Consider the following 25323-nt stretch of genomic DNA (forward strand, 5'->3'; position numbering starts at 1 on the left):
GTATCATATAAAATATCTACAAGGTAAAATATTCAGCCTTTGTCCTTATATACCTCTGATGCATTTATAATCTATATATGAAACATTACAGTTAAAATTATGGAGATGTTTTCAAAAGAAATATAGCTTTTCCTAATTCATTTGCAGCAGTGATTTAAAGTTTTTCATTAATGCAACTCTCTAAAAAGCACTTAATTTAATGCAAGTCTTATTTTGGTTTACGAGCTATACATAAACTTAACGAGTCAAAAATTATGACAAAAATATAGGTTATGTTAACTGCTGTTAATCTTGGATGATGAAGACAACCATAAAGTAGAAATCCTTCATGCAAATAGAACAGTCTAAGAAGTGTGTGGAGATGCACCTGTGCATACAGAGTCTGACTACATCAACACCACTAAGCCAAAAGGAGAACTGGGTCATTTAGAAATGTTAGCAGAGAAGTGGAGCAAGTTTTAAGAGAAAACACAAATGACTGTGCTGGACAGACAAACTATTAGGCTGAACAGTGAGATACACAGGCTCAAATCCCCACTTAAGCCATTGGCCTTTCCCAAATTGCTGTCTCTCAGTTTACGCAGGCTTACCTCATAGTAGTGAAATGGCAGAAGAAGCAAGAATCATGAGGCACACTCCACAGAAATTACTACTGATAATAATGCATTGAAATGTAGTACAGCGATTTTTATTGAAGTGTCTATTTTGATAACCACATCCAGTTATTTACACCACACCCATGTTGTTACACATAAGTCAAAGCACATAAAGCAGTGTTTTGATTAGAAGCAAACTTCTAACACTACCAGGCATACCAAAGCTTGCCCACTGCCAAACTTTGGGCATCCAATTCAGCCCTACCACAGACAATAGAGAATGCCTGCCAGAAAAGGTGGAGAACCGCCTCCTGTCTTACAGTTAGACTCCTTGAAATTTTAAGCAAGTGTCTTCCAAGTCCAATATTATTACTGCCTTACAACTTCTACTTCCAGGATACAGTCCCCTCCCCTCCTTTCCAGATCACTTACACCAACCTTCCCTCCCTTGTAAGTTCTTTAGCAGGGATTAAGCATTTTCATAGGAAGACAAGTGAAAAGGATTGCATCTTCTGTACCAACATCCTAGCTTTTATAGCAACTGCACAGATATTCTGCCTGGCCAGTTCTTTGCAGTCTGCAGTTTGGAATCACATTCCACTTACCTGCTGTTCACCCAGCTCCGTGGATTTCACCAGATGTTTTTCTCTGTACAAAGACCACAGACCAATATTTGGCAGGAAAATCAGAGTCACCACGAACAACAACGTCATTTGCAGAAATCTTTTCTGCTTCCTCTTCATGGTCAATGGAAGTGGATATCAGAGAAGGACCAAGGTGATGGGTATACTCCTCTCCTTCCTTGGTGATGGGGGGGGGGGCTTCTTCTCTCCCTCTGCCTTTCTGATTCACCCCCAAATAGCAAACAGAAACTTCAGCTCTGTAGCCAGCTTCATCACCCCTTCACAGGGGGAGTTTGTAATCTATGGGTCCAAGGCAAAGACAGGAGTCACTGCGTGCTGATCCCTTGCGCTGCCTGTCAACGACAGCCCTGCCCCACCATCCGAGGAGACCCTAAAAGCCTATGAATCGCACCCCCCCCCATTCACACAAACCAGCGGAGTCAATATGATTGGCTGCCGAGCTGCTGTCGCTGATGATCAAAAGTTACAGACAGCGATGGGGTGGGGGAAAAGGGGGAACGGCACCATTTAAAGCAGGGGTGGGGGGCAGTTCCTCAACCCACAGTGGCAGGAAAGGAAGCGGGAAAGACCAGAGGGGCTCAACTGTGGGAGCAAAGAGTCCTCCCCTTCCTGCCCTCCCGATAGTCAGAAGAGGCAGCGGGCACTGGCTGATCAGAGAGGAAAGGGATGGCAAGGTGAGCCTGACCTGGGACCGCCTGAGGACAAGAGGACTCCCAGTCTCCAAGACTCCCTCTCCCAGCACCACAGAAGAGCATCTCCTGCCTTGAAAGAGCATCCCCCCTTCTCTCCTCAGCATCCTACCCGGCCAAGGGAAGCGCTCCAACAGGCTACAGTTGGCATGACTTCTAATTCACACACACACAAACACACACGACAGAAGACGGTATGCTGGGAGACTTACCAGCCTGCCCCCCTCGAGGACGTGGGCAGTCTCCGGGCTGAGACCCCATTTCCCACCCTCACTGGCCTCCCTCCACCCCATCGCTGAAGCAGGGGTGGCAAACGCCCCCTCCCTGTGCGTGAGGCTCCCTCCCTCCCGCCTCGCCCCCTCCCCACTCTCGGCTTGCCTGCCTCGGGGACTGCCTGCCTCCCATCACACGTGCGGGAGACCCAATTCGGGAAAGGGGTGGGAAGGAGGGGCAGCCTCCCGTCCGTCCATACACTGAGGCGGGGGTGAGGGCGGGGGGCTGCTCGCCAGCGCCTCCCCGCCGGATCGGGGCCCCTCACCTGATGCCCCAGTCCAAAGCGCCGCAGCCCGGCGCAGGAGCTGGCGGGGAGGGGCGCCGCGTTTCTCCCGGATCGGTCCTCCTGCGCTCCTCTTGCTCCTTCATGATCAGCTGTGCCCAGGCGGCGGCGGCGGCAAAGCGGCTCCTTCGGCGAGGCGAGCGCAGGGGAGGGGCGGGGGAGGCCCCGGCAGCGGCCACCCCGACCGCTTGACTGCCCGGAGCCCGGTGGCCCCGCTCCCAGCGCGCAAGTTCCGCCTGGCGGCAGCAATGCCCAAGCCCCCCCGGCGCAGCCCTTCCCGCCGCCGCTGCCGCTCTGCAGGTGAACGGGGAGTTGCGAGACGAGGCGCTGGAGGCAGGCGCTGGAGGGGGCCGGGCGCGTCATGGTCGCGGGCTTGCTGGAGCCAGGGGGCTGGCCGCCAGCCGGAGCAGCGGAGAGGGACCCAGCGCCTCCGGAGGCCGCGGCTAAGGCGCCGCCACAAAGAAACGGTGCTTGTTAGGCAGCCGCCAAGGCCTTCCGCGCGCGGTATCAGGAAGGAGCGCAACTTGTACCTGGGCGGGCCGCGTCACAGGTGGGCTCTTTGGAATGCGCCTTTATCCCTCCACCCCAGGAAGGGGGGTGGGGATTTTCTAGCTTCCTTTTGGAGGAACTGAATTCCCACCTCTTGCAAGTCATGCCCTCCTGCTCCACATGTGGGTTCTTATATGCCGCTTTTCTCTACCCGAAGGAGGCTCAAAGCGGCTTACATTCACCTTCCCTTTCCTCTCCCCACAACAGACACCCTGTGGGGTGGGTGAGGCTGAGAGAGCGCTGATATTACTGCTGGGTCAGAGCAGTTTTATCAGTGCCGTGGCGAGCCCAAGGTCACCCAGCTGGCTGCATGTGGGGGAGCGCCCTTTGAAACGGCGAGCCTGCATCTAAAGTCTGAAGTAGTACCGTCTTAAGAGACTACCTGCTCCGGTTGTTGTGAAGACTCATTTGAACTCGATACTGATCAAACAGAAGAACTTAACCATGCTGTTTTAGAGACTCCTAGAATCTTATTTAAACTGAACTCTCTGCAGCCAGTGAGCACCATGGGTCCAGTGAGCATTCTGCTGGTATGGAAAGGTTGCACATGTACCCAGCCAAATAAAATTCTAGGCAGAAACAAAATCCCATGGAAAGTTCTTATTTGTTTGTTTATTTATTGTCTGTGTCACATTTCAATTAACTGTGTAGCATGGGGGAGGGGGAGGTTCCACTTGGCAGACAGAAATCATTTCTAGTCAGTGGAGGTTTTCCACAGGATCCTAAACTATTGTGAATCTTTCTGTTACAACATGTTGTTTTTCTGTGATTGACTTGTGAAATCAAGACATTAGCATCCACATAGTATAGGAGAATAAAGCAGGAGATCAGAACAATTTAAAAACTACTTCATCTTGTTTAAGATTTTGTGGGTCAGAGCTCAATTCATCAGATGCTAGTCTAACAAGGACTCCTGTTTTTGTTGTTGTCGTTGCTATAGATGAATGTGACTGCCTATCTGGGAATATAGGGTTTGCTCTAAAACAGCATGATCGAAATACATTAAGAGCTTCTGAAGAATCCTTAAAGACAAGGAGCAAAATGGTTTACATTACAGGCATGTACATTTAACTCAATAAAAAGCTTCTCTGTCACATCTGACCAGTAACATAATGGGTGCCCAGGAAGTCTGCAGAATATCCTGCATTACAGATTTACAAAGGAAGTCTAGGCAAGCATGTCTAGGAAGTTTTAAATAGTGGGTGTCATGCTGCAGAACACACAGTAGGTCTTGAAGGCCTACAGAATTCCTTGGATGGCATTCTGTACTCATGAAAACAGTGTGAGTAAACTGCTGATAATTCCCTACTGTGAGCAAAGACATGTATTTATGTAAGTTCTGCTCCCTCACCACACTCATACAAACACATAGTGAGCTCTTTCTTTCTCTAGTGGTCTCCAAAGAAGGTGGACGTGCCATAGAGTAATGGAATTACTTCCAGATATGGCAAGTTCAGGACAGCACTGAGACAGAGAGGTTATTTGGAGAGTGCTCCTACTGTCACCATTACATGTATTTTAGAGCTAGCTCTAAAAGATTTATAAGGACCACTTCAGTCCCAGTAGCATTACCTTGACACAGGAAAGATCTGGCTAGATGGTCTCCAGCCAGATGTTATATATTGTTTTATAGTCACAAAGATGGCATTAGCCTGTATAGAAACAGTTTATTGTAAAAGTCTTTGCCTTGCAGGGGGATATTGACCGCCTAATGAGGACACTAACAACCATAATTTTGGCATAAAATATTTGGCCACAGCCTTTATTCAACATTGAGCGTGGCAAGCATGGGAAGAGAATCATGCCATCTTGTGGTTACCCTACCACAAGGAAGCCCACCACAGCCTGCCCCTCAACGGGTTGCCTTGGCTATCCAGCCCCAAAACCCGGACATAATGGCAGGCTGAAACAGGGGGGGAAGCACCATGGAGTGACCCCTCTGGGCACCAGCCTCTGTTGGGTTCTCCTGCCCCCCAGAAATGCTAACCTTCAATCAGGCTCTGCATCCACACAGCCCTTTAAAGTGCCCCCCAAATCTAGGGGAGGACAGCGCGCAAGCTTGGCCTCCCCAAAATTGATCCTTCCCATGCTCCACTTCCGCCACTGAGCCTGAATAGGTATATACCTCTTCAAGCTCCCGCCACCACTCAATTTTGCAGCCAATTCAAAATAACATGTTGGACCCCATGGAGCCAGATGTCCATGCCCCACTCCAACAAGTGCACCCCATCACTCTTATAAAGGGCCCAGAACTGCAAATGCCATACCATGGGGCCCCCAATGAGTAATACACATCCCAATACAGCTAGATACCCAGGCTTTAGCTCCACCTGAGATCACTGAACTCTGGGCGACAGGTGAAAGGGTCACTCGCCACCAGGGACCATTCCTTGGTGATTGTCCACTGTGCCCAGTGAGGCTTCTTGTGAGACATAGCTTTTAGCAACATGGCATCCTAGCCACTCAGCCCAGACCATAACTGTCCCTTGAGTTGGGCCATAACTGGCCCAACACCATTGCCCCTGCCAATACTGGCAAAGTGCCATATGGCAATTACTGCAACAATGTTTCCTGGTGCTCAGCTCAATGTTCACAACTATAGCTAAGCCAACGTCCCATGATGGTCAGCCAATGCTTTGAGGAATACAGACTCCCACTGTCACGCTTGAACAGGAAGTCTGCCATCGCAGCAATGTCCAGGAAGGCATCCCATAAGCAAAACATATCCCCAGTTAAGTTATTCCAGTACAAAAAGATGGTGGAACAACTTTACTAGAATCATGACAGCACAATCCTAAGGGGAAGGGGCACAATCAGCCCAGGGAGCAAATTGACGCCCATCCCAGTATAACTGGGATTTATGTCGGCTTAAGGGCTCAATGACCATTCATGTTTGGTGGGCTTCATTGTGGGCTGCATTATTGGGTGGGTCATCCTTTGTGTTAACATATATGGTGGTAGGGGATTATGATAATGTGGCAAGAAGTCAATGAAAAACATCAGAGTGGCCAGTCCACTCCACCATATTCACCCAGGAGCCATCCCATCCCCTCTGGCCAGAAAGCTGACAGACAGTTGAAGCCAGAGATTGCGAAGGTCTGGGTGTCATGCACACTGCCTGGGAACTTGACCACGAGGTCCATAAAGATATCCCAGTAGTCACTGGTGACCTGAACATTGAGACTCCTCCTGGGGGTGATGAGTAGAGATGGGCATGAGCCATGTCCAATGTCTTCTACATAAATTTATTAGAAATAAGTCTTCAGTTGTCTTTGGGGTAAGATCTCTTCTCACGCTGTCTCATGATCTACCCCACATTCCCTTTGACTGTCTCTCATGTTATCTTCAGGATACCTTGTCTTCTTTTTATGAACAGAGTGGGTAAAGGGCTAGGAGGCTGGTGGGAGCCTCATTTGAGGCTCAAAATGTCATTATTTTGGGACATGGGATGGCAACAATCCTGTTGATCCATCAGAGCTTGGGACTCACCACGGATGGAGAGTCCACTAGAAGTGCCACTTATTCTTGCAGGTGCCAACCCATCTGGGTGGCCAGGTGCAGATTGTATTGGCAGGAAGTTGTGGTGATCCAGAAAGAGGTTAATGATCAGTGATCTGTCTGGGTGGCCACAATCCAGGTGGGATTAACAGTGGGAAGTAGAACCATGGCCCTGTTAAGGGGCAGAGCTCCCTCCCATGGAATCCAGGGTGCCCCACAGAAGGCTTCTGATGGGAAGAGTATCCCAACACTCCCATTGGAGAAATAAGTCTACAGTGGTCACATTCAAGGTAGAGTGTTGGGATGGGTACAGCTGTAGGCCTAATGGGAACTTTGTCCACAAACATCCATGAACGATGGTTTGTGACCTCTATTACTGGGAATTAAACTTCTGGAGATGCTGCATGGTGGAAGTGTTGGGGTTGTATCAGGGTTGAGCCATGGCTGCCTGCTCCCACAGCAGGGAGAGGCTGAAAATGTACCCGGCCATGCCTTGACATCCGGAGACAGTCTGGCATCCCTGCCTTTGCTTAACTACCCAGTCATGCCCCAGAGTTCATTGTGATGACTCCTGGGGAAAAAGGGTTTGCCATGTCCTCTGCACAATGGATCTGGATGGCATGCCTGTGGAACGAGGCGGGGGTGACCAGGAGGTTCCAGAAACCTGGAGGGATGAGGATGTGCTATAGCTGTCACAGTACTTCCTTGGCCCTGGGTTTGGTGCTCATAGGTAGTTGTGCTCAGCAGGTGTTAGATAGGTGGGTAGGTGGTGGTGTAGGTGGGCAGGTTTTGAGAAGCCACAGTGCTGAGGTGTGGTGTGATGAGTATGAAGGGCACTGCTTCTGCCCGGTCCCGACTGTAGGTCCTGGGATATTTCTCCCACTTCAGCCAATCTGAGGCCAGCCCTGTCATATGATGGGTTTCCTTTCCCCCTGCAGTTGATTCATAGGATTGGAATGCTGTCATTTGGCCATCCTCTGAGGTCAGTGAGGAGGACCAAGGATATAGCAGCAGTTGGGGACTGACCCCCATCCCCAAAGAGGAGGTTGACGTCACTATTGTTATCTCCCTTCTCCATAGCACCTATGACACCCCCATAATCTATTGGCAAGAGCCCAGCCCCATATTGGTAGTCAGAAGAAGATGGAACTGGATGGTGCTGAGGGGACTAGGATGGCCAGACACCAGGAGACCTCAATGGAGGGATTTGTTGGGATGCATTGGCATTAACTGCTGCCTGAGTGCTTGTGTTTATTGCCCATTATGTTCCCCCCCTGCTTAATTCTGTATTCCCTAAATTTGGAGCTGCTGTTGTTGATCACCTACATGCCCTGATCCCGAGGAGGTGCACATCAATGGCAGCCTCCTTCCAGTCACTGAGCATCATGGGGTCCCTGGAGGAAAGCCAACACATAGGGTGGACACAACTTCCAAATGACCATGACCCTGCTGAACAAAGGGGAGAAGTGGTGGGACAATTCCCCATTGACCTGGTGTTGCAGCTGCTGGCGGCCCAAGGGAAGGAGGATCCTAGACCCTTGCCAGGGCATGTAGCCCACATCTGGCTTGGGCCAGCACACCCATACTTTCTTCCATGTGGGTGGTAATTAAGCAGGAGTGGTTGTCATAAGTGGCAGGAGGCCTTCTCCAGGAGCCAGTAATGGATGGAGGTACTTCCAGGCACCTGGAAGGGCTTTTCACCATAACGGGGGATATGGATGAGCATCAAGAGGAAATTGAGACACTGCTGGGAGACATTTCAGAGTCCATCCAGAAGCCTGCATCACTGCCAGCTCCCCTCCTGCTCATCTTCCAGTAGTGGTGGTACAGAGAGTGGCACGGGCATGTTCTTGACAATGTGGTGGAGGGCACCCACACTGCCAGTGGGCACAGGATATCCACACACTCACAGTCATGGGCTGTGGGGCTCCTCTGTGCACACAACAGGAATGGGGTGCCCATAGGGACAGCCTCCTTTCTGGTGACAACTGGCTGGGCTTCTAATGGGTAGAGGTCCCTTTGAAGAGTGGTGTACTTCAGGGGAGGAGAAGCACTTGTCCAGGCCACCCCTTTCCATCCTCTGCCAGTTTTGTCTGCTTGGCTTGGCAGTCCCTCCACTGATTAGTCTCATTGGTCCTGCCTGTCTGTCGGGTTGCCCTTGCCTAGCAACAACATCAGGCGGAAGCACTGTGGCATAAGGACCATGAAAGCCAAATGAAGCTGTGCCTGCCAACAGTGCCTAAGCACCTTTTCCCCCCTTTTCACCTGCCATGAAATGTCCCCATTTGGGAGATGACTAGCAGTGCCACTGTTGCACCACAGCCAGCTGCTGCAGCGCTGACTCAGCATGGGATTGCTCTGCCCGAGTAAATTACCACACCTCTCCCATCGAACTAATGGGAGAAAAAGGCTCTGACCTGGCATAGCAGATATAGATCCTCCTATTTTACTGGAGCTCCTCTTAGTATTCCTTTAATGGCTGTGACTAGTTGAAGTTCATCTGTGCCAAGATGAAACTCGAAAGACAAAGAAGTCCTTTGAATAGAGATTGACAGCGATGCTGGATGATCGGACAGAATAATTTAAATGTTTTTTTTGTTTAAGCCAGCAAACCCAGCTTTTCTACTATATAATTGAGTTGGGGTGGATTTCCTCTCATTATAACCTCTTTCTTCTGCATGGCAAAAGCCTGATGTCGACAGCCTTCCCAGGAGGACAGAAAGAAGCAAACATATGCTGAGGTCCTGAGACAATAGCAGGAAGCTTTTGATGCTGTTAATCAGTATGGTGCATACAGGTTTAGTCAGCAGGAGTTAGTTTGATCAACCTTGCCCTCTGGAGTCTTTCATGGGAAGGGAAACATTCTTCACAAATCCTAGCCTGTTTGTTATAGCATTTAAAAAAGGAAATACAGTATCAAGTTATTGAGGGCATTATACTTAGGTTGTAAAATGTTATATTACCTTATTTCTGATCCCGCTATGCAGCTAGCATATAGAGTGTAGTATCAATTATAGACACAGGATTACTACTTTAACTGGCAAAAAAAAAAAGAGAGAGAGAGAGAGAGTTGGAATTGAATTTTAAAATAGTGGCCATGGAAGTAAATGGAATGTTCTAAAAAAGAAAACAGTTTCTTTGTTTCAGGAATTTCCAAACAATTCTATATAATGTTTTTCTATTGTACTAGATTCTTCTTAATTAATATTCTGTTAAACAAATGGATATATGAAGGATAATTGTGGTTCAAAAATGTACATGAATTCTTTTTTTTTTTTTCCCCATTCTGCCAGAAGGAACCCAGCTCTTAGCTGGCAGCACCCAGCTCTTAGCTGGCAGCAGAAAGCTAATGTGCTAAAATAACAAAATAACAAAATAACAAAATTTCTGATACCTTTATATTTAGCTATGTACAAGGGGCAACTGGCCCCTGCTCTTTGTTTCCAACACGAGCCAAGCAGATACCTCTATCCTATTCAATTTACTGCAATTCCTTGCTTGAGAGACCGGATCCTGAGAAATATTTCTACCTTCATGACTAATGGTAATATTTAATCCATTGGGTCCTCTAGGCTTCTTATATACATTTCAACTGGTGGAAGGTTCCAATCAAGGATTGTTTTTTTCCTGATCCTTTCAGCTGGTGAAGCCAGCAGTTGAACCCCAGATACATGCAAAATGTGTTTCATCACTAAACTGTGGTCCTCTCTCATTGGCTCAAGTAAACAAGAAGCCCAGAGGCTGAAGGAGATGGTAATCTACTTTTCAGGGGGCTATTGACCACCTACTGATCCTTTTGGCTTAAAAAAATATTGGCCACAGCCTTTTATTAACATTGAGCTTGACTAGCATGGGACAAGGATGTGTCCCCTCTTGTGGTCGGCCGATCACAAGGCAGGCTCAAATAGCATGCCCCTCGATGGGTTGTATTGGCTAGAAGAAGAAGAAGAGTTGGTTATTATATGCCGCTTTTGTCTACCCAAAGGAGTCTCAAAGCAGCTTAAATTTGCCTTCTCAAAGCGGCATATAAGAACCAACTTTTATTCTTTTTCTTCTGTAGTAGGTTCTAATGCACTGCTATATTTTGTGCATGTGAGTTTGGTATGTGAGATAAATCATTGATTCAGACTGAAATTCTAACTATACTTTCCTGGGAGTAGACCATACTGAATAACGTAGAATTTACTTCTGAGTTTATCGGGTTAGAATGGCACGTAGAATTTCAACCACTGATATGGCATTCATCTATGCAAAATTAGACTATGTAACAGTTTGTGTATCTGCCACTTGCATCAGACTCAGGGCAAATACATCAGGAGGGTCAGAAGGTGAGGCACATTCTTCACACCTGCTCTCCAGCATGAGGAAGCTGCCATAACCTTGTGATGTGGGCCAGACCTAAATCAGTAAAGTAACTTGCCATTTTCTGTCTTTTTTTACCCTACAACTCTGAATGCCATTAAGAAACCATAAAGAGCTTCAGTACAGTCCTGAACACCATTAACCTTAGAGTCTTGTATATCTTAACTTTCTGAACTTCTGGCATCTGGCATCAGGGGTGGGACACAATAAAAAGGGTTATTCTCTAATCATAGTTAGAGAAGAAAGCTTGCTTATAGCTTGCAGACTTTATCAGAAAACATTCTTCTGCAAAATTCTTCAAAAGATAGATTTTAATCATTAATTTCACACTTTCTAAATACTTCCTTGCCAGCTACCATGACAATGAAATTAACGTTATCAGAGAGAGTGGGGGGGGGGAGAGAGAGAGAGAGAGAGAGAGATTCACATCAAACGGCCTAATACCAACAGAGAAGTAATCATAATTTTGCATCACAAATTGTTTCCTAAACATTTTCAGAAGTTTGAAAACCAGCTGAATTATATGGCCCTTTTAGTGCAGCTACAATTGACTAGATTACCTAATACCAATGATCAAGATGTCAATGCTAAAGCCTTTCTCAGATTTTGTCACTATTAAGGACAATTCCAAACTGGTAAATGTTCCAAGACAACTTTTCAGCTATGGCTTCATGATTTCAAATCCATGCCACAACAGGGGAGCCAGGTTCTAGTTCTGAATGATCCTGACTCAGTCAAGAAGAAGAAAGAAAAAAAATATTTCCCTAGCATACCATACAACTTAAAACATATGAAATAACACACATGCTGGCAGTTTTCCCACTATGACAGAAATGCTTGCATGTCCTTGGAGGATGTCCTCATGCCAGAGGATCAACCCCGCCTACTAGGAAGATTCTAAACTTCCAACACACCTTTGGTGTCTTAAGATAGCATCAATAAGAGCCTCCACAGTTTTCACTTCTCTGGTTTGTTTCCATGTGTTTATGGCTTCTTCATTGTAAAAAACACCCTTCAAATGTAAATAATCTGAGGTCAAAAGAGGATGACATTGTATTCTTGATTTACTTTAGAAGATTTATCACTCTGTGGGGCTGACACAGCTGCCCTCTAAAACCTTTGGCTAAAATGCAGAAGCATGATCTGTGTGAAGGCTGAGAATGAAAGGATAAATAGCCAAAGCAAAAAAACTTGAACAGTTTGACCTCACTAAATGTATCACAAACACTAATGACCAGATGAACTGGCAGACTAATGCCAGCCTCACATTACCTGTTCATGTGAAATGTTCTCTCTTGTCTTCCGCATCTTCTCTTTTTTATTATTTATTTATTTATTATTTTTCTCTTTTTTGTCTAAATTCTAATTCATGTCCTGTGCTTGAAAACTGAACACACACACCCTCCATATTGTGAGCGTGCAGCATGTAGGCGTGCTCTTATTTAAAAAAGAGCCCAATGTCAGAATTCTGAGGGAGTACAGTAGACTCTATTGCACAGACTGCCAGGTACTTAGTATTTTTAATGACTTCCAGAAGTGTTTTTTTTTTTTAAGAAGGATAGTCTGGGAAAGAGAGACAGGAGTTCTAAGCCAGTGCACATACTGCTTTACTATTTTTCTTCTTACAAGACAGCATTAAGAAATGTAAAGGGTCCATCTCCAGTTTAAAGGGGCACAGTCCTACTTACTGTTTCAGAATTCATGAGCTCTGGTTTACCCAGGCATGCCACTTCAATTCAAGCCCGTAAGATAAACTGATGCACAGTAGCCAAAGTCCAAGCTCAGAGCACCTGTCTGGTTCTGCTGTGTGTATAGATGTTTCTTCAAATTTTGGTGTAAAGGGTGGCTGATTTTTCCTTATGTTGAGGCTGTATATTTGGTATTTGTGAGTAAATAAGTATTAAAGAGCAGAAAGATAAGCACATAGATAAAAATATATTTAAGCAAGGTACACTAAAATATTTAAAAGAAACACAGCAATTTAACAAGAGACCACAAGAAATAGGCAGGGATCTGAACAGGGTAGGGTTGTTCAACTATATAGAAGCTTGGGCTGGGCTTTCACCGATATACTGATGACACCCAGCTCTTCCTCCTGATGGATGGCCACTCTGACTCTCCCCCAGAAACATTAGCCAACTGCTTGGAAGCAGTGACGAGATGGGTCATCTGAAGCAGAGTCATCTGAAGCTTAGCCCCTCAAAGATGGAAGTCCTGTGGCTAGGCAGGAAGGGTCCAAGTGTGGCTACGCAAGAAGGGTCCAACGTGGACTGAGTACAGCTATCAGTGGCCCACTCTGCAGGCACCTGGGTGTGATTCTTGATGCCTCCCTCAGAGCATGATGGTAGCATGACTGGCATTTTACCACCTTCTCCAAGCCAAACTACTAGCGCCCTACTTGGCCCCAAGCACTTAGGCACAGTGATTCACATGATGGTCACCTCTAGACTGGACTTCTGCAACTTGCTTTATACAGGCCTGCCTTAACCTTGATTTGGAAACTACAACTGGTCCAGCAACTAGGGTCCTCACAGCAACATCATGGAGGTCCTACATTCGGCCGATCCTTCAGTGGCTGCGCTGACTTCCAGTTGAATTCCGAATCAGGTTTAAGGTTCTGGTTATCACCTTTAAGGCCATACGCAGTCTGGGCCCAGTGTACCTGAGTGATCACCTCTCTACCTACATCCTTCAAAGAGCCTTATGCGCCACTACTTCCAAGTACTTTGTGATCCCTGGTCCCAAGGAAGCTCGCTTGACCTCAAGCAGGGCCAGAACTTTCTCCAACCTGGCCACCAGGCTCCAACCTGGTGGCATGAGCTCCCAGAGGAGATAAGGGCCTGAACTGTTCCACAGGGGCTGCAAAATGGATCTCCTCTGCCAGGCATTGGTTGAGGTCAACCTAAACCAACCACTTCCTACTGGCCCCCGAGCCTCCCTCCTATGGAAACCACTGCCAATCTGTCCAACACACAAGATCATCAGTATGCGTTAGTTGACTATATTTTCCCCATTGTTTTGCCGTTCTAACATCTTATTTACTGTTACCACTGTATTATTATTTTTATAAATACTGAGCTATCTGTATTTTTCATGTTTGATGTAAACTGCCCTGAGCCTTTGGGGAAGGTGGTATATAAATATAATAAATAAATAGGGTAGGGACAATACTAATCATTTCAAAATTACATAGAACACCATCCAAGCCTGCATGGGAGGGCATTCCGAAGTTGGAGTGCCTCAACTTTACAAGACCCTGTTTATTGTTGCATCCATCTAACCTTCCTTCTCCAAAGAAAAGAGAGAGACAAAGCATGAATTTAAGGAGCAAATGGTTGCCATTCATTCTTATAAGGAGAAAGTACTACAGTTGCAGTGGAAGGAAAACTTGTGGTATAGAGTCAGCATGGTGTAGAGAGCCAGCGTGGGGTAGTGGTTAAGAGCGGTGGCTTCTAATCTGGTTAGCTGGATTTGATTCCTGCTCCTCTACATGCAGCCAGCTGAGTGTGACCTTGTGCTTATCACAGCCCTGATAGTGCTGTTCTGACCGAGCAATAATATCAGGGTTCTCTCAGCCTCACCTACCTTATAGATTGTCTGTTGTGGGAGAGGACAGGGCAGTGAAAAGTGGGGTATTAAAACCAACTCTTCTTTCCCCCCATCTCCAAGTGTCTATGGCCTGACTTATATAACAGGTTCCATAGATAGCTACAATATGTCTATGTGCACAATGAAATCCACTATACGCACCAGAAGACTTTAAATTAGACAAACCCTTACTTCCCACACAAACATAGTAATGGGCATTTTGCTACTAGATAACGGGCGTGTGGGGGTGGCATATGAAGCTGGAAATGTATTGTGGGATTGTGTTAGCAATGTCTCATCTGAAACTGCAGCTGCCTTGTTGGAAAACACATGACAGAAGATGCCAAGTGTGAAATGCACTGAGACTAAATTTTTCTGACAAATAATTAAAGAATCTGGAAACAGTTAACAAGAGTGCATAACAAGCAACTGTTAGGTAGTAAAAGTGATTTGCATGAAGTAAGGTGAGATTCTGGAAAGTGTATCTAAACAAAGCAGTCAAAAGATTTTGTATATTTTCTGAAAAGAGGTGAGCTTAGAATGTGCACAGATGACAAAATTATAAAAATTAGAGATGGTTTTTAGATAAATATGATTAAGAAATGTACCTCTAGATAACACATTTATGACTCACACAAGGCCGAACACTTATTAATTCTTCATCTGTGTTAAATTTTCAAACTGAGACGTCAGAAGACACTATCAATGCCATTGGGGATCTGATTTGTGTGGAAAGGTGGTACAGAAATATTTTTTAATAAAAATACATATATAAGATTAGATATATAATTCCAGTGGTTTTTATAGGTTAGCAAATATTTAGTATTTAGAAAATATTTAATGCCTATTATAACTCATAATCTTACAAATGCATTTATTAAGAGGAAAAAGGAACATGTTATGATTTTAAGTCTGAAACACAAATTCAAACTAAAATTCATGTGTTTCAATGAGATGGAAATTTCAATTGCAGTTACACAATTCAGCTCCATGGTGGAGCCAAAGGTATCGCCTTTACATTTATTTTTCAAACACAGAACAAAATAATGTATTATACAGTTATTCTCTGTTAGGGTACACAGCTATTTTATGGAGATGCTTGAAAAGTTTGTTTGCTGGGGATTCATTTCGCCACTGAAATAATATTGCAGCAATTAATGAAAATTGATTCCCCCCCCCCAGAATAGTGAATTGCATTTAATGAAATTTCCGTGCTATAATATAGAAAACTACATTTGCAAAACATATAAACGATGTTTGGATACAGTAAAGTTCATGTAAGAGAATTTCTACACATTTTCAGACAATATTGATTGTACCTTGCATAGCTTAAGTGGTTTTATTTTAAATGGCAGATGGTCAAAGGTAGATGAAAATATCCATAAACAAGACATTTTTTAGAAATAGGCTCTTGAATATAAATTACTTTAAAACTTATTCATGGCTATAAAGTTGGCACACTGCTTTTCAGTAAAAACTGAAGAGGTTGTTGTTATTATGTGCGAAGTCGTGTCCGACCCATCGCGACCCCATGGACAATGATCCTCCAGGCCTTCCTGTCCTCTACCATTCCCTGGAGTCCATTTAAGTTTGCACCTACTGCTTCAGTGACTCAATCCAGCCACCTCATTCTCTGTCGTCCCCTTCTTCTTTTGCCCTCGATCGCTCCCAGCATTAGGCTCTTCTCCAGGGAGTCCTTCCTTCTCATGAGGTGGCCAAAGTATTTGAGTTTCATCTTCAGGATCTGGCCTTCTAAAGAGCAGTCACGGTTGATCTCCTCTAGGACTGACCGGTTTGTTCGGCTTGCAGTTCAAGGGACTCGCAAGAGTCTTCTCCAGCACCAGAGTTCAAAAGCCTCAATTCTTTCACGCTCGGCCTTCCTTATGGTCCAACTTTCGCAGCCATACATTGCAACTGGGAAGACCATAGCCTTGACTAAACGCACTTTTGTTGGCAGGGTGATGTCTCTGCTTTTTAGGATGCTGTCTAGATTTGCCATAGCTTTCCTCCCCAGGAGCAAGCGTCTTTTAATTTCTTTGCTGCAGTCCCCATCTGCAGTGATCTTGGAGCCCAGGAAAATAAAATCTGTCACTATCTCCATTTCTTCCCCATCTATTTGCCAGGAATTGAGAGGGCCGGATGCCATGATCTTTGTTTTCTTGATGTTGAGTTTCAAGCCAACTTTTGCACTCTCCTCCTTCACCCGCATCAACAGGCTCTTTAGTTCCTCTTCACTTTCTGCCATTAGAGTGGTATCATCTGCATATCTGAGGTTGTTGATATTTCTCCCTGCAATCTTGATCCCAATTTGTGACTCCTCTAATCCCGCATTTCTCATGATGTGCTCTGCATACAAGTTAAATAGGCAAGGCGACAGTATACAGCCTTGCCGAACTCCTTTCTCAATTTTGAACCAATCCGTGATTCCATGTTCAGTTCTCACTGTTGCTTCTTGACCTGCATATAAATTTCTCAAGAGACAAATAAGATGCTCTGGTATTCCCATCTCTTTAAGAACTTGCCACAATTTGTTGTGCTCCACACAATCAAAGGCTTTAGCATAGTCAATGAAGCAGAAGTAGACGTTCTTCTGGTACTCCCTAGCTTTCTCCATGATCCAGCGTATGTTGGCAATTTGATCTCTAGTTCCTCTGCCTCTTCGAAATCCTGCCTGTACTTCTGGAAGTTCTCGGTCCACATATTGCTGGAGCCTAGCTTGTAGGATTTTGAGCATAACTTTGCTAGCATGAGAAATTAGTGCAATGGTGCGGTAGTTTGAACATTCTTTGGCATTGCCCTTCTTTGGGATTGGAATGTAAACTGACCTTTTCCAATCCTGTGGCCATTGTTGAGTTTTCCAAATTTGCTGGCATATTGAGTGTAGCACTTTTACTGCATCGTCCTTTAAGATTTTGAATAGTTCAACTGGAATGCTGTCACCACCACTAGCTTTATTGTTGCTTAGACTTCCTAAGGCCCATTTGACTTCACATTCCAGGATGTCTGGCTCCAGGTCAGTAACTACCCCACTGTGGTCATCAGGGATGTTAAGCTCGCTCTTGTATAGTTGTTCTGTATAATTTTGCCACCTTTGTTTAATCTCTTCTGCTTCTGTGAGGTCCCTACCATTTTGGTCCCTTATCATACCCAACTTTGCATGAAACGTTCTCTTCATATCTCCAATTTTCTTGAAAAGATCTCTGGTCCTCCCCATTCTATTGTTTTCTTCTATTTGTTTGCACTGTTCATTTAAGAAGGAATTGTTATCTCTTCTAGCTTTTCTCTGGAATTCTGCATTCAATTGGGTGTATCTTTCTCTTTCTCCCTTGCCTTTCACTTCCCTTCTCTCCTTAGCTATTTGTAAAGCTTCCTCAGACAGCCATTTTGATTTCTTGCATTTCTTTTTCTTTGGGATGGTTTTAGTTGCTACCTCTTGTACAATGTTGCGAACCTCCGTCCATAGTTCTTCAGGCACTCTGTCTATCAGATCTAATTCCTTAAATCTATTTGTCACCTCTACTGTGTATTCGTCGGGGATATGATTTAGTTCATACCTGAGTGGCCTAGTGCTTTTCCCTACTTTCTTCAATTTAAGCCTAAATTTTGCAACAAGAAGCTCATGATCTGAGCCACAATCAGCTCCTGGTCTTGTTTTTATTGACTGGATAGAACTTTTCCATCTTTGGCTGCAGAGCACATAGTCAATCTGATTTCTGTGTTGACCGTCTGGTGATGTCCATGTGTAGAGTCGTCTCTTGGGTTGTTGGAAAAGAGTGTTTGCTATGACCATTGTATTCTCTTGACAAAATTCTACCAGCCTGTGCCCTGCTTCATTTTGTACTCCAAGGCCAAACTTGCCTGTTATCCCGGTTATCTTTTGGCTTCCTACTTTAGCATTCCAATCCCCCATGATGATAAGCACATCATTTTTTGGCGTTGCTTCTAGAAGGTGTTGTAGGGCTTCATAGAACTGATCAACTTCATCCTCTTCAGCAGCAGTGGTTGGGGCATAGACCTGGATCACTGTGATGTTGAAAGGTTTGCCTTGGATTCGAACTGAGATCATTCTGTCATTTTGGGGATTGTATCCCAAGACTGCTTTTCCTACTCTCTTATTGATTATGAAGGCTACTCCATTTCTTCTGTGAGATTCTTGTCCACAGTAGTATACCTGATGGTCATCTGAATTAAATTCACCCATTCCTGTCCATTTTAGTTCACTGATTCCTAAAATGTCGATGTTCAGTCTTGTCATTTCTTGTTTGACCACGTCCAGCTTACCTTGATTCATGGATCTGACGTTCCAGGTTCCTATGGAATAAAAATCTTTACAGCATCGGACTGTCTTTCCGCCACCAGTTACTTCCACAACTGAGCGTCCTTTCGGCTTTGGCCCAGTCGCTTCATTCATTCTGGCGCTACTCGTACTAGCCGTCTGCTCATCCCCAGTAGCATATTGGACACCTTCTGACCTGAGGGGCTCATCTTCCAGCGTCATATCGTTATGCCTATTGGAACTGTCCATAGAGTTTTCATGGCAAAGATACTGGAGTGGTTTGCCATTTCCTTCTCCAGTGGATCACCTTTTGTCAGAGCTCTCAGCTATGACCTGTCCGTCTTGGGTGGCCCTGCACGGTATAGCTCATAGCTTCACTGAACTACGCAAGCCCCCTTGCCACAACAAGGCAGCGATCCTTGAAGGGGGGAAGAGGTTGTAGTGGTGTCCAAATTTAATTATATGGTCAGCTGTGTATTTAACTTGTACATTTTTTAAAAATCCAGGATAGAGCCTCCATACCTCTAAAGTAAAAAGCAAAAAATTGGTGTTCCTTCTTCAGGGGACCAGTTATTTCCTAAAAATGAACTGACTTCTCAATTGAGGTGAACAGTGGAGTCTTTTCCTTCCTTGTTCACATCACAGAACATGACAAGCTAGACACTGAGCTTTAGAATCTGACATTTGAGATAAGCTTTTCATTTGGATCACAGCTTTGAAATCAGGGGCGGTTGTACACTCGTGCTAATTTTTTCCCCAATCTATTTGTAGCTGTTCTGTAGTTATCTACATCCTGATATTCTGACTCTGCAATCACTCCCTGCCTGTATTTGCACATTCACACAGAACAGGGTATGTGCTTTACATTATGCTAATTAACTGGCTTCTCTTCATCTTTCTTGAGAATGGGAGAGATCAGTTTTTTTCAGCAGTATTTGTTTGTTTGCTTATATGAGGCAATTAGCAGTAATACATCAGGACAACATCATCATTACTCAGCTGTCCCAACTTACTTCTTCTCAGGAAATGAATACTGTTATGATAGAGTTTAAAACAATATTTGAGTATATATTTGCAGTTATTGCTAGCCATCTTGGATTCAACCAGTGATATTATCAGTCACTACAAGAAGCAAGGATAGGTGTATGTATGCTATTCCTTTCAACAAAAAACTTGCATATTTACCAATGAATTATCTCCTTTCCCCACATGTCAAGGAAATCAAGAATGTCCTTATGCCACCAGGATACATCTTGCCTGATGCTACCCTGCCATGGTACAGCACATGGGAATATCACCTACTGATGATAGTAAGCCCCCATGCCTATACCTTATCATCTCGATTTGAACCTTGGAACCATTTTTGCATGAGGAATCTGCCCCTGGACAGCCTTCGAATGTTGGCAGCTTTTAGAGCCCCCTCCACATGACATCACTTGTATACAAAGGCTGTCAAGGAGCTGGGTTGAGTTTTGGCCATTTTGAACTTGTATTGAGGGAAATCACCAAAACAGTATTTATCACGCTCAATCGCACATCCCATCGGTGAACACCCAGTGAGCAACCAGTGGCAAGCCTGTATGGAGGGGGAAAGGCATGATATTCTCTGCAGCATTGTCCTACCCTCACACCCACCCTCCACTCTCCATTTCCTGCTCCAAGTAATTTTTTAAGGGGGTGGTCCATGTTGCAGCATGACCATGAAGCTACATTATCAAAGGAAAAATAAAATCTTTTGCAAAGTGTCCATTGCCTTATTGGGATCAGGCAGGCAAAAACAGCCTCTTTTCTGTTTTCTGGAGGTGGGGAGTGAGGTGTGACAGAGGGGGAAGTGGGTGATCGAGCAGCCTTCTCCCAATCATACAGAGCGCTTTGTTCTTAAACCAACTGTTAACACAAAATGTATTGTTGGGCTCCAGGGACCATGTCCAGGGTTTTTACAACTCAAGCAGCCAAAAACAGTCCCGTTTGTGCTTTCTGGAGGTGGGAATGAACTGGGAAAGGGGGGGGGACCTGGTGATCGAGCAACCTTCTCCTGATCATACAGGGTTCTGAGCACTTTGTTTTTAAGCCAGCCATTTACACAAAATGACTTTTTGTGCTCCAGAAAGCTACTCAGACAGAATGTCCAAAAGAATACGAATCCCAAAAGGGTATGGGAATGCTTTATTGTTCCGGTGTTTCTCCATAGCAACACGGCAGTGTTGATTTTTATTTAAAAATGCATCTGTGTTGTGGCATTACTGCATAGCAATGCAGAAGTGTCTTTTTAAAAAAGAATTTGGGGCTGGGGCGTGGGAGAAAGTTTCAGTCTTTGAGAGAACTGTGATTGGTGGCTTGCTGTGATTGACAAACCAAGGAGCAGAGGGAGAAGTTCATTTTGCTTTCCCTTACAGCCTCATCAGGAGGCAAAAAAGCCATAACGGAGCAGAGGGAAAACACGGGAGGGGTCTCCTGTGAGGAGGGCTGCAAATGTGAGGTTTACCATCCCATGTTTGCAAGCAGGAAGCCACTTGTGCTTACCCCTCTGTACGGAAATACTCTGGGAATTAGAATCTTAATCTGGACCTATTTGACCTCAGGCTCATGAATTTTGTGAAGGAGTAGTTTTGGTCTTACCTTTTTAGGGATTTGTAAGTAATTTATAATGTATTTTATAGATTTTTAGACAATCTGCATATGGTTTTAATGTTGTTAGCCACTCTGAGACCATTGCAGGAGAGTGGTGGCCTAAAAAACTCATAAATAAATCAATAGCAGAAATTGTGGCAGTTCAGAATAATATACTGGTCTAATGGCAGCACTTCTAAAATAGTCAAGGGCCGAAAGCATTTTAGTGTCTGGTAACTGGAACTGGTCTTCCCAGTTGCAATGTATGGCTGTGAAAGTTGGACCATAAGGAAGGCCGAGCATCAAAGAATTTAGGCTTTTGAACTCTGGTGCTGGAGAAGACTCTTGCGAGTCCCTTGGACTGCAAGGCAAACAAACCGGTCAGTCCTAGAGGAGATCAGCCCTGACGGGGATGACTGAGAATGAGGTGGCTGGATGGAGTGACTGAAGCAGGAGGTGCAAACCTAAATGGACTCCAGGGAATGGTAGAGGACAGGAAGGCCTGGAGGATCATTGTCCATGGGGTCGCGATGGGTTGGACACGACTTCGCACCTAACAACAACAACAAACTGGAACTATTTGCTGGCACACCAAAATTCACATCAGTCTGAGGACATGTCAAAATAGTAACGTAGTGACACAAAAATAGTAACATACCACAGAGATTTCACTTCCTTTCCATACAAAGCCCCCCTCCTTAAAAAAAAGAAAACAACTCTACAATAAAAAGAGTTTTTATGGAACATTTATGGAACATTTGATCCCCAAAATATGTTGGAAAATTAATTTAAATCTAAATGCATCTAGGTAACCTTCATCATCCAAGAAACTCTCTGGGAAGGATTTTTCAGTAATCTTTTGCACAGGAAGGTGGCTGCTGGGAGAAGGCATTTCCAATGTACACTGTGTTTCCCTTGCAGGATCCTGCTTGGACCTGAAAGTTCTCTAAGATAATTTTGATAGTTTGTTCTCATTCTTATTGCTGGTGGAGATGGCTTTCTAGAGGATCCACGGTGGTTCAACTTCAATATGCTTTTTTGGGTTCCCTTAGAGGATTTTATTTATTGAATGTTCTCAGAATCCCTGAACTTCAGTTTCCTTTCATGATTTCCACGTACATTTTCTATGTATTGCATTTTTTCTGTTCCATCTCAAAAGAAGGTCTTTTCTTTAATATTTTATAAGTCTGTGGTCTCTTTGTTGTCCCCTTAAATATCATATGTTTGGGGAGCACATACTGAGGGTTTCACCCTTTTCTTCTTTTCAAGACTTTGCTAAGGTTTTCTCATGAGGTTTATCAGAAAGTCCTTCAAGTAGTAGTTCTTATATTCTTGCAATTCCTCTTCTACCTTAACCTACATTGGCACATAAAGATTTCTCTCTTTTTTAAAAACAGAAAACTTTAGTAAAAGTTTACTTTCTTTGCTATAACTTTTCCTCTTATGACTGTCTTGTTGCATTTTATGATGTTCAAGAAGGTCAGTGGTTGCTTAATGTCTGTTGCTTACAGGTGAGTGACATTTTACTTATTTCTATGGGTGAAAAATCAGAATCGTAAAGAAAAAAGGTCTATTTCATTGGTAACATGCTTAGAATTGCAACTAAAATGTTACCTAAAGCAAAATCTGGATTCAGAGATTCCTCTTTCAGCAAAAACATAAGAGGAATTTCAAGGAAGAGAAAGAATTTTGATTAGACTAGCAGAGTTTCTCAAAGGATGCTTTAACCCCTATAACCCCCTTCTCTCGCATCCCATTCACATGGTCTTGTAAATGGAGAATCTTAAGAGGACAAAAAGCCTTATTTGTGAAGGTCTGAGAAGAATCAATATCTTTCTATAACCTTGGCTCCTTGTGTGATGTGTAGCAAATCACTTAAATTTATCATTGGAAATGTAAAATCTTTGAAATGAGTACGATTTTCTAAATTAAAGCATTTATATTTTCCAATAACCCCATTCAATCATGTACTTTGCAATATTTTCCTGATATTTTTCTCCTCGCAGGACAACATGACTCCATACCATTAATAAGTCTTTTTGACTTGCTCTCTCACCTTTATAGCTGGCCACCTGTTTGGGGGAATATCTTTCTTTGACCTCAAATTTACAATAATCTATAAATTTTGCTGAAATCTATCATTGCACTAGCCTGAAGCAAACATATAAAACAATATTCAGTTCTCTGCTTCACAGATATTTCAGTCTGTAATTACATGGCGTATTATGCATGTAATTTTGAATACGACTTGGACCAAAAAAAAAATAATTATAATTTAATATCAGTCCTTACTATGGTTGCCTATCTGCCATTCACTGTAATACAGAACATATCTGAGTCACATAATATTTTATTAGGGATTGTTAATTTCTCATTTTTTAAATATGTATCCTACCTTTCTTATATGTATGACAGTTTCTATAATAATAAAAACAGTTGCTAGAAAATATCCATATGAATATTGTTATACTGAGTCATCTCTTAGGAAAACTTAAGAAAACAGTCAACAAGGTTATTCCTTTGTTCATTACAATACAGACAGGTAAAATCAGTTATAATTAGTCTAGGAAAGCCCTAAAAAGGACTATTTTTAGGCTGTCTGTCATACTCTGTGCTTCTCTTGGCAGTTGTGTTCCAAATAATTGGAACCATTACAGAAAAGTCATGGATCTCTCTGAAGATGTACATATGGCAAACTGAGAGCCATGCTAAATGCAATTAAACTTACAGATAAGTTAGTGAAAGGTCTTTCAGGCATGCAAATTCTGCACCATAAAGGGCTTTAGAAGTCAGAACTCATACCAGGAGGCTCACTGCATGATGGTTGGGAATATTGAAAACCCTGTTAAGTTTTGCTCAGATAGAATCCATTTCTCAAGCTAGGAAAGATGGTACCAATTCTAAACGAAGTTTTGGCTGGCATAGGATATGCCTCTCAGACTGCAATTGGGTGCTAAAGTCAACATTAAGTGTGAAATCCATGATTCTGCCTACAACTCAAGATACTTCCAAGGAGTTTAAGCATGGAGGCGCTTATCCTGGATTTTCAGACCCTAACTTTCTGGAGACTAGCTTACCTCAGGGGTTTCCAGGAGTTATTGTAGGTCCACTTGCCAGTGAGGCTCCTGTTTTTGAATGGTTCAGGATTGACAAAAGAAAGTACTTCTTCCCTTACTGTGTCTCAGCAAGGAACACAGACTGTTAACAACAACAATTAGATTGTAGAATTCACTGCATGTGGATATAGGGATAAGATAATGGCTTTAGAAGGAGACTGGACAGATTCATGTTGGATAGTTCCATCAGGAACTAGCTATGATGGCTAATTAGAATGCCAACATGCAGAGTTGATAGATCGTTGAATGCCAATGCTGGGAGGTCCTGTCAGGAGAACATCTTGCCTCCACTGCCAGTTTAGTTGTACCTTAGTGTAACTGGTCAGCCCTTTTAGTAGACAACTGTTTATAAATGATAGCTCACCAGCTCTGGTCACTTTGGTTTTCTTCCCAATAACTTATGGCATTCCTTCCCCTGAATCTATGCCTTTCCTTTTTTGTGCTTGGGAAGAACTGCCCTGATTGATTTGCTTTGAAGGTTCTCAGCTGAAACTTGGAACTTTGTAACTAAAATAATAAATTATTTACATTCATTAACATTTCTTTGTCACTGTTACTTCTATTACCCCCCAAAATAAAGCTACCAGACTGAGAAATGTTATAGTAAATTAAGTATTTCCCTTTATTCCTGTACAATTTTGAGTTATTGAAGCCTAATTAAGGTTTCCTTTATCAATTAAGACAGTGACCATTTCCACACAAGGAAACTGCCCCTGGACAGCCTTCAGATGTTGGTGGCTTTTAGAGCCCCATTGTCAGGATCAGTCCCCTGCTCTCCGCCATGCCTGAACCAACCGAACCAGAGAGACTCCATCTTTGTGTGTGTATAACCTCTGTTG

General features: G+C 43.9%; 1 protein-coding gene across 3 annotated transcripts in view; it reads right to left on the bottom strand.

The window, feature by feature from the left end:
• GALNTL6 (polypeptide N-acetylgalactosaminyltransferase like 6) overlaps nt 1-3015 on the bottom strand; it is a 542786-nt gene extending 539771 nt beyond the window's left edge. Inside the window, exons 1-2 of one of the 3 annotated variants that reach the window (XM_077353588.1) lie at nt 2468-3015; nt 1202-1519 (exon numbers count right to left, since the gene is read on the bottom strand). In XM_077353588.1, coding sequence (XP_077209703.1) covers nt 1202-1339 — 138 coding nt within the window. In that variant the 5' untranslated portion in view covers nt 1340-1519; nt 2468-3015. Of the gene's footprint in view, nt 1-1201; nt 1520-2141; nt 2188-2467 lie in introns of those variants that run through there. The other 2 variants (XM_077353585.1, XM_077353586.1) reach the window with 2 other exon arrangements.
• Between the last annotated feature and the right edge of the window lie 22308 nt (nt 3016-25323).

The sequence above is a fragment of the Paroedura picta genome, chromosome 10 (assembly GCF_049243985.1).
Source record: "Paroedura picta isolate Pp20150507F chromosome 10, Ppicta_v3.0, whole genome shotgun sequence".
NCBI lineage: Eukaryota > Metazoa > Chordata > Lepidosauria > Squamata > Gekkonidae > Paroedura > Paroedura picta.